This window comes from Guillardia theta (genome assembly GCF_000315625.1).
Source record: "Guillardia theta CCMP2712 unplaced genomic scaffold GUITHscaffold_93, whole genome shotgun sequence".
Taxonomy (NCBI): Eukaryota; class Cryptophyceae; order Pyrenomonadales; family Geminigeraceae; genus Guillardia; species Guillardia theta.
In genome coordinates, this window is record NW_005434581.1 from 222400 (window position 1) to 230759 (window position 8360).

At 55.6% G+C, this 8360-nt stretch overlaps 3 protein-coding genes across 3 annotated transcripts in view; 1 reads left to right on the plus strand and 2 right to left on the minus strand.

The window, feature by feature from the left end:
- The window catches only part of GUITHDRAFT_77982 (hypothetical protein), a gene marked incomplete at both ends in the record, with an annotated part of 1731 nt that extends 899 nt beyond the window's left edge, over positions 1–832 (plus strand). Inside the window, 6 exons of the mRNA XM_005824540.1 lie at positions 29–74; positions 133–241; positions 360–391; positions 446–511; positions 633–696; positions 765–832. Of these exons, the coding sequence (XP_005824597.1) occupies positions 29–74; positions 133–241; positions 360–391; positions 446–511; positions 633–696; positions 765–832 (385 nt within the window). The remainder of the gene's footprint in view (positions 1–28; positions 75–132; positions 242–359; positions 392–445; positions 512–632; positions 697–764) is intronic.
- A 2566-nt stretch (positions 833–3398) lies between these two features.
- On the minus strand, positions 3399–4195 carry GUITHDRAFT_154933 (hypothetical protein). Its single transcript, XM_005824541.1, has one exon. The coding sequence runs from the start codon at positions 4052–4054 to the stop codon at positions 3812–3814; it is 243 nt and encodes an 80-aa protein (XP_005824598.1). The 5' UTR covers positions 4055–4195; the 3' UTR covers positions 3399–3811.
- A 312-nt stretch (positions 4196–4507) lies between these two features.
- The window catches only part of GUITHDRAFT_144891 (hypothetical protein), a gene marked incomplete at both ends in the record, with an annotated part of 8344 nt that continues 4491 nt past the window's right edge, over positions 4508–8360 (minus strand). The window contains 15 exons of the mRNA XM_005824542.1: positions 4508–4540; positions 4648–4743; positions 4957–5051; positions 5507–5534; positions 5589–5667; positions 5922–6019; positions 6162–6251; positions 6456–6505; positions 6759–6786; positions 6945–6995; positions 7172–7246; positions 7475–7653; positions 7723–7828; positions 7854–7895; positions 8083–8163. Coding sequence (XP_005824599.1) covers positions 4508–4540; positions 4648–4743; positions 4957–5051; positions 5507–5534; positions 5589–5667; positions 5922–6019; positions 6162–6251; positions 6456–6505; positions 6759–6786; positions 6945–6995; positions 7172–7246; positions 7475–7653; positions 7723–7828; positions 7854–7895; positions 8083–8163 — 1131 coding nt within the window. The remainder of the gene's footprint in view (positions 4541–4647; positions 4744–4956; positions 5052–5506; positions 5535–5588; positions 5668–5921; positions 6020–6161; positions 6252–6455; positions 6506–6758; positions 6787–6944; positions 6996–7171; positions 7247–7474; positions 7654–7722; positions 7829–7853; positions 7896–8082; positions 8164–8360) is intronic.

Consider the following 8360-nt stretch of genomic DNA (forward strand, 5'->3'; position numbering starts at 1 on the left):
AAGGGCCAGGACTGACGGTGGCGGGCAGGCTCGCAGCCCGCGGAGAGAAGGTGAACTGCGTGATCGCGCTCGAGGTAAGGAGGAGGCGGCAGAGCCGGGGCAGGGGAGGGTGAGGGAGTAAGGACGGGGAAGGTGCCGGACTCGGTGCTGGAGGAGCGAATCTGCGGAAGATGGATCCACAAGGCGTCAGGACGATCGTACCACGTGAAGTTTGCTCCTCCCAAGAGCTTGCCAGCGGGAGGTAAGAAGAGGAGGGAGGGAGGGAGGGAGACGGGGGAAAGGGAGGAGGGGATGAGAGGAAGCCTGCCGAGGGAGGAAAGAGTGACAAGGGGTGGTCTGATGGGATGGCGTGATTGCAGCCAAGCCGAGCGCGAGCAACATGAAGGACGACGTGAGGAGGAGGGAGAGGGAGAGGGAGGAAGAGAGACTTAGAGACGGAGCGCAGATGACCGGCGAGGCTCTGATGCAGCGTAGCGACGACACAGCAGAGGCGCTGAAGAAGCGTCTGTCGGTGAGAGGAGGGGAGGGGAAGGGAGGACGGGTGTGGTGGACGGGAGAGGAGGAGAAGATAAGAAGAGGGGGACGGCTGGATGTAAGGAGGAAGGAGCTGACGGCGGTTGTGTGGGATGCAGAGCTACCACGCGGAGACGGTTCCAATCCTCAAGCACTACGAGCCCGCGGGGATCGTGACGAGATGTACGTGGGCGGAGAGGGGAAGCGGGGGGCTCGAGGCGGAGGAGAGGCTGATGGTGTCGGGGGTGCAGGCAACGCGAACCAGGCGATGGACAAGGTCTGGGGGGAGATCGAGGGAGCTCTCAACAAGACCTCGTGAGTGATGGAGGAGGAGGAGTCAGACTGAGAGAGGGGAGAGGGAGGAAGGGACGAGCGAGGGGCAGCGGGAAGGCTCCGAGGCCGGGGGGAGAAGAGAGTCGCTATCGGCGGAGAGGGGGGCCTGATGCCGGGGAGAAGAAGGGAAATGAAAGTATGAGGGCGTTAGGTAGTGAAAGAGGATTGCGCACACTGTAGCTTGTATGGGTACTCCGTACTGGCTGGTCGCATTGCGAGAGGTCACGAGTTGAGGATGACGGTGAGCCGGCAGGTCGGGATCTTGGAGCTGGAAGTCGCTGGCGTTCATGACGCTGCAGGCGGCGTTTGTATATGCTGTGTGCAGCAAGCGCTTCAACCTGAAGCTCGTCTGATTTCGGAAACAAATCATTCAACTGTGCCAATCAATGAAGTTCCGCTGTTCCGATTCAGTTCACAGAGTTCGCTGCAGGCTGACTCGGGCTTCCGTGGCACATGATTGATCTTCGGTCTGTTGTCACAGTGTGACTATGTTGCGGCGATCAACTTGGATTCCCGTGTCAGTGATTCAAGGTCGGAACTCAGAAGGTTCTGCCAAGTTTGAATTCCGTGAGTCCGGAGTCCCGTCCCGGCAGCCCCGAGCCTCGGAGTCCAACTCAGTCAACTTGCAATCGCCCGGCCGGGCCTTCGGTCCGACTCAGACGGTCCAAGTTGAAAGCGACGCAGCCCCGGCCGCCGCGACCGGAGTCCGGAAGTCCCGGCCGACCGCGGCCCCGCCGGCGGAGTCCCCGGGTACGCCGTAGTCATCACTGTCAGCCCCGCCGGGCGTCGGGGCACCTTGCCGCCGCACTCGCACTCGGAGGCTCTGCCTCCGAGTGCTGAGTACGCCGACGGTGGCACCGTGACCCGGCCGGGCGGCCGGACTCCTCACGGGTGGCACCCAGCCCAGGCTGCCACTGGCCCCGTCACGCCGGCGTTTTAAGACGGTGATTCAAACTGGTTTAGACCGGCAGTACAAATTCGTCATATGATATCAAGAGCCGTACTGTACCATCTCGGACTTGTGACGTCGTTACTACGGCAAGTAGAGTGACTCGACTCAGTGACTGCCAGGGCTTGTGATGAGTCACCAGACGCCTGTCGGAACTTACAATATCGGATCATGTTCCTAGTAGTTTCCATCTGAACTTTCACGAGGCATTCATATGAACTTGTTTCTCAAAAGTTCAGGTTTTTATTGACCTCCGCTAGGGATAAAATACATGTAAATCGACCACCCCCTGACGGTCTGTGTACCCCCTCTCCGCTAATAGATTGATGGGGATGGAGGGGTGGATCCGTATCAAGTATCTTTGTAAGAAGTCTACGAATGTATATGATAAAATTTCATTCAATATTTGAAAAGTTTATTGTTGTTTTGAATATTTATTTAAACAAATTCTTCAAATCACCTTTTTTTGAACGACAACGGGGGGGGTAGGTGGTACGATGCTGACAGGAGTGGTGTTACCAGTACCGTGATGGCAGCAACGTAAGCACGAGGACCGAAAGAGGCAGGGAGAGAGGAAGGAGTCGAACCTCAAGCAGGTCAGCAGAGGAAGGGACTGAAGAACAGCTCTTGTCAGGCCACACTGCAACCCTTGTCTTGTCTTACGAGCAAAAGAAGATCGATACAGGAACAACAGGAAATCCTCAAATCCAATCAAAGGTTTGTGCGCGGAGAAGTTGAAACGCACTTCTGAGAGTATCACAGCAAACAGCTTAGAGGACTTCATACAATCTTGTTCCATCACATCTCTTCAGTTGGTCTATGACAGACTGTACAATACGATCACAGGTGGACCATCAAAGCCACTCGAGCGACGAAGCCTCTTTCGATCCCTCCTCCCCATGTGCCGACGTATGGCGTCAGTTCGGTCGTGACCTCCAGGACATGCTCGGTCGTAAGCCCTGCGGCTTCGTCCTCGTCGACGTCTCCAAGAGGCCCTCGCCCCCCCTCGTCTACCTCTCCGCTGAGATGACGAAGCTCCTGGGCCTCCGCTCGCCTCGCTCGTGGCTCGGGCAGCCCTGGAGCAGGCTGCTGCGGCTCTTGCCCGACGACCGGGAGGAGGAGGCGAGGATCGAGCGGGCGCTCTACGGCGAGGAGGAGGAGGAGGCAGCCGCGGCCTCGTACGCGCAGTGCGTGCGATGCGAGGGGGGGGGCGGGGAGAGGATGTGGGTGCACGTGTACGTGCAGTCGGGGGCGAGGCGGGGGGTGCCTTTCTCAGCGATGTCATGCTATGACGTGACGGAGCTGGTGGAGGGGGAGGGGGGGCGGGTGGAGGGGGAAGGAGAGCTTGAGGAGGAGTCGAGGAGGGTACAGGAGGCGCAGGTGAGGACGGTAAGGGGGGCGATGGAGCTGCTGGAGGAGGGTGTGAGAAGGTGCATGGTGGATGATGAGGGGGACGGGAGGTAAGGAGGCTGGGGGGAGGAGGGAGGTAGGGCAACGAGGTGGCGAGATATTGCAACGAGGTGGCGAGACATTGCGATTGCCGGGTGATGATCGAGAGATGAAGGGGATGAGATGCTGTGAAACCTCCGAAGAGATAGTTTGAAACTATTTGTTGTCTTTGTTGAAATGAACGTCATCGTCTGCACTCAGTATCATGTGTGGATGTCCCTTATAAACTGGCAGATGCAGACGGTAGCAACGGTCGTGTACGTCAAGTGTGTTTTGTTGCTCGCTTGATCGGCTGAATTCTGTGGGCCCAAGAATGAAGTAGCTTCGAGATGTAGCACTAGAGATAATTCGTCGTGAGTGTTAACCTCTTGTCATAAGAGACTTGATCACATTCAGGGAAGACAGTGCTTCGGAAACCAAGAGCGAGCTTCCGAAGAGTATCTGAACAGCATCGAGTCCTGTGGTGAGGTGTGGCGAAGATTTTTCCATTGGCATGATGGCCTCGGGGATAGTGTAGGCCAGGAACGAGATGTGTGTATCCTCATCATTCTTCTTGTCATCTTGTTCTCAGTTGGAAACGGCAAAAAGACTGCCTTCACTTCGAGTTGTCTGGCGAATGCTTGTTGACATCGCTGGCCGTTTTCCTTTCTTCCTCTCTGCCTGCTTCTCTACGAGATTTTCAATCCCTCGGCCAGCACGATACAGTCCCCTGCCTCCTTGCCTCGTCGCTGACATTCCCCTTGGACAGCGGTGGGGTTTCTTGTCCTGGGGAATGGGCGCTTTGCCATGACCATCCTCTCTGTCTTCCATCGCCAACCTCTCACCTCGATCAGTCTTGGCAGGAGCAGTATCATCGCAGCTCTATCCCTTCCTCTATCATATTCGCCTGCACGGTCACTCCAGTAACTGGAGCATTTCCCTCTTCTTCATCGCTGCTTCTTCGCACTCCCTAAGAACATCTATGCCTGTGTGAAATTGTGCAACTGTAGCCAAACTTGTCCATTATATTTCAAATATACAGATTCATTTTAAAGAAGACGTTCATTTCAGATGAAAGAAAATGGATTTCACTGAGTCACATCTCTGTAATGTAGAACCGAGGCGGGTGGAACTTTCGAAAATGGAGGGTGAACAATATGAGGGATAGGACGAGGACGAGGACGAGGACGAGGACGAGGACGAGGACGAGGACGAGGACGAGGACATGTACGACATAGCTTGATTGTGGCAGGTGACATGCTCTAAAAGAATTTTTTTTCATTCTCACTGGACTAGAGCGAGAGCAACTGGCGGCGGCTGGCAACCATCACATGAAGGACAAATACATCTCTAATCCGTTTGCGGCAAACATTCTCTCATGCAGATTGTGATAAAACACTTGTGTTCGGACAAACAGGTCTCACTTTCAACTCGATCTTAAATGTGAGCAACGTTATCGTCAGCTCGGACTTTCTCAGCAGCTTCGGCCAGCCGTCATGCCGTCTGTCGTGATCTATCACCTGTTGTCAGGTGGTACTGAGATTGACTCGAGTGCTGCCTCCCGTCTCGCTTCACCTCCTTGTCTCTCCCAGAGAGCAGCGTCTCTGTGGTAGCAAGCGACAAGTATCGTGAGCTGTCCTCTCTCCCCTGCTCATCGCGCCTCCTCCCGCCTCCCCGCCATCCTGTTGCCTCTCGTCTCTCCTTCACTCCTGCTGCAGCTCATGCACCCTCACTGAATGATCCTCCCCGCACGTCGCGAGCTGTACACTTGTTGCGTTGGTCGGGCGCCAGCGCAAGGCGTGGACGGCACCGGCGTGAGCGAACTCACCTGCGAGGAGCATGAGGACGTCAGAAAAGACAGTGAGAAGTAGCAGCAAGCAATCATAAATATGGTCATGGTTATGGTGGCAGTGATGATGATCGCATTTGTGATGCTGATGATGATGGTGACAGTGATGAAAACCAAGATGATTTGAGGAGGGAGAGAGGGAGGGAGGAGGAGGATGATCAGAATGGTCAACCTGATGAATCATGATGATGATGATGATGATGGTGATGGTGGTGGTGGTGGTGGTGGTAGTGGTGGTGGGGATGATGATGATGATGATGATGATGATGATGGAGATGATGATGATGGAGATGATGATGATGATGATGATGATGATGATGATGATGATGATGATGATGATGATGATAATGATAATGATGATGATGATGATGATTCAAAATGTCAGTGAATTTTGGAGCTTGGGTGATGCGAATAGAAGCACATTTTCTTCTTACCTTGCAAGCTTGTGAGCTTTTCCCACTCCTACAAAGAGGTGTCAGAGAACTTTCATCCCGTCAATTCTTGTCTTGTTTGCACCTTGTTGACAGGATCGCTAGTCCACACGCTGACTTCCCCCTCCTCTGTTCCAATCGCAATGCAGCTCCTTTCAGACACGCTACAACGCACGGCAGGGTCAGTAGGATGAAGTTGCTGCTCCTGCTCCTGCTCCTGCTCCTGCTCCTGCTCCTGCTCCTGCTCCTGCTCCTGCTCATGCTCATGTCTCCAGTCCCTCTAGCAATTAACTTTTTCTGCTCCACATCATCATCTCTTGGCTCATGATGAACTTTCCTTGCGCATTCACGCTCCCTCCCTCCCTCTCTCCCTCCCTCCCTCCCTCCCTCCCTCCCTCCCTCCCTCCTCATGGTCTACCTGTACGGCGCCCAGTCTAGCGCCGTCACAGCACTGTCAAACTTGGGCAGTTGAGCCACCAGGTTGACTTGGCTGCCGTCCCCGCAAAGTTCCCACACCTGTGGGCTGGAGTCAGCAGAGGGCCGGGGAGGACGGGGAGCTCTCTGTGCCTTGACAGTCTTGTCCCTCGACCCCGTTGCAAAGTACCTCCCCGAGCTGGGAAGAGCGTCAGCAAAGTTTGCGGTCAGCCAGCCACCTCACCGATCCCAGCTGCAGGCCCACACAATGCGCTCGTGCGCCTTTTCCAGCTTTGCCCTGAGGGAGAAGGAGGTTCCCAGTTCGGAGGTGCTCCTGGCAAAGATGCAGATAGAGCGATCTCTAGAGACGGAGAGGAGGAGGCTGTCGTCGGGGGAGAAGCGGAGCTGAGCTGGGAATCAGCAGGGGAAAGAGAGGTGGAGATAACGAGGGCGGCGGTGGAGATAGGGAGGAGGGGGAGGAGAGTCCAGCAAGAGGCGAGGAAAGCAGAGGATTGGTGGGGGGGAGGGGCAGGCAGACCTGAGTGACAGTGAGCTTGTGGCCGTTGAGAACTCCTCTGGGTTTCCAGCCTTGCAAAGAATGTGAGCAGCGGGTGAGGAGGAAGGGGAAGGGGAGAAGAGGAAGGGACATGACGAGGGAGGAGACGAGGTCAGATGGAGGAGGTGAAGACGGAGGGAGGAGACGAGGTCAGATGGAGGAGGTGAAGACGGAGGGAGGAGATGGGTTGACGCGAGGAGGAAGGCAGGAGATGAGGATGGAGAAGGTAGATGTTGTCAGCAGAAGTCAGGTGATAGGGAGCGCATGGCCCTGACACGTCACTACCTGGAGCCTCCCATAATCGGATCCCTGACTGAACGAACAAGATAAGAAACACAATCACGAGAGAGCAAACTCGGATGAAGTGCAAAGAGGAGGAGGAGAGGAGGAGGAGAGGAGGAGGAGAGGAGGAGGAGAAAGCATGAGTAGCAGCAGACGAGGAGGAAGGGGAATCAGATGTTATTCACTTACTTGGCCCTGTTGGCTCTCAGCAGCTCTGCACGTGGCGGCAATGATACAGCCCTGAAGTTGATGATCAGAACAAAGGAGAGGAGGACGAGGACGAGGACGAGGTGACGAAGAGACCACTCTCTGACGAGATAAGGAGAGGAAGAGATCTATCATGGAGGAAGGATGACAGCATAACAAGAGAGCAGAGACGGATGGAGAGGTGGGGAGGAGGAGGAGTGAAAGTTTACTTGATTGCTCGCAGCAACGGCATAGCTCGGGTTGCCATGCCCGTAAAGTTTTGCGTCTTCCGGCCATAGCGTCAGCTAGGAGGAAGAAGTCAGCTGAAGGAAGCAACAAGGGGAGGACGAAGGGTGAAAGTGGGAAGGAGGAGGGAGGAGGAGGAGGAGGAGGAGGAGGAGGAGGAGGAGGAGGAGGAGGAGGACGAGGAGGAGGACGAGGAGGACGAGGAGGAGTCCAGAGCTGCAGAGGAGAAGCGAGGGGTATGGGAAGCAGAAGGAGAGGGGGTTGGGAGGATGAGAGGAGGGAGTGACCTGCAGCAGCTCTTCTTCGGTAGGAGCTGAGCTAATCGCCCTGGCTTTCTGCACGGGCATGAACTCCTCCTCCTGCTCCTCGGGAACGTTCATGTCCTCCGCCTCTCCTCCAGCTAGGGTCAGGCTGGACGCGTCGGGGGTGGACCCGGAGTCCGAGGCGACAGGTTTGTTTGACAGGCCTGACAACAAGAAAGTTACGTGGAGTTTGACAAGCTGCGCATGGGGGAGCTGGGAACTTTCAAACTCACCGAGGGCTGGGAGGCTTGCAGAAAGGACCCTCGTCTGCTCGTCGTGGTCGACGGCAGCTGGGGCATGCAGAGTCAGAGGAGCCGCAAACTCTTCAGCTGGAGGTGCCTTGGGGTCCGCAGAGGTTGGCGACACTCTCGACAAACGTCTTGGGGGCGTTGAAGAGCCTCAGGACCTGCAGGGCAGAAGAGAGGTCAGGTAACGAGGTTGAGGAGATTAAGGGAGATCGAGGGGAGATCGAGAGAGATCGAGGGGAGATCGAGGGGAGATCGAGGGGAGATCGAGGGGAGATCGAGATGAGAAAGGGGGAAGGTGGACGAGGAGGATGAAATCTGACGATTTCGACTTGGATGCTTCCATACCTTCTCGTCGTCTGCACCGCAGACGTAACAATGACACCTTCCCCCTATGAAAGCGACACATTTCATCCCGAAACCATGAACCTGATCGAAATTCAGCTCTTTCTCCCCTCGGGTCCAGGATACTCCAATCTCACTTCCTTATTCTCTTTGCTACGCTCTCCTTCTCCTTCTTCTCTCCTCTCCTCTGCTCTCCTCTCCTCCTCTCCTCTCCTCCTTCCTCTCCTCTCCTCTCCTCTCCTCTCCTCTCCTCTCCTCTCCTCTCCTCTCCTCTCCTCTCC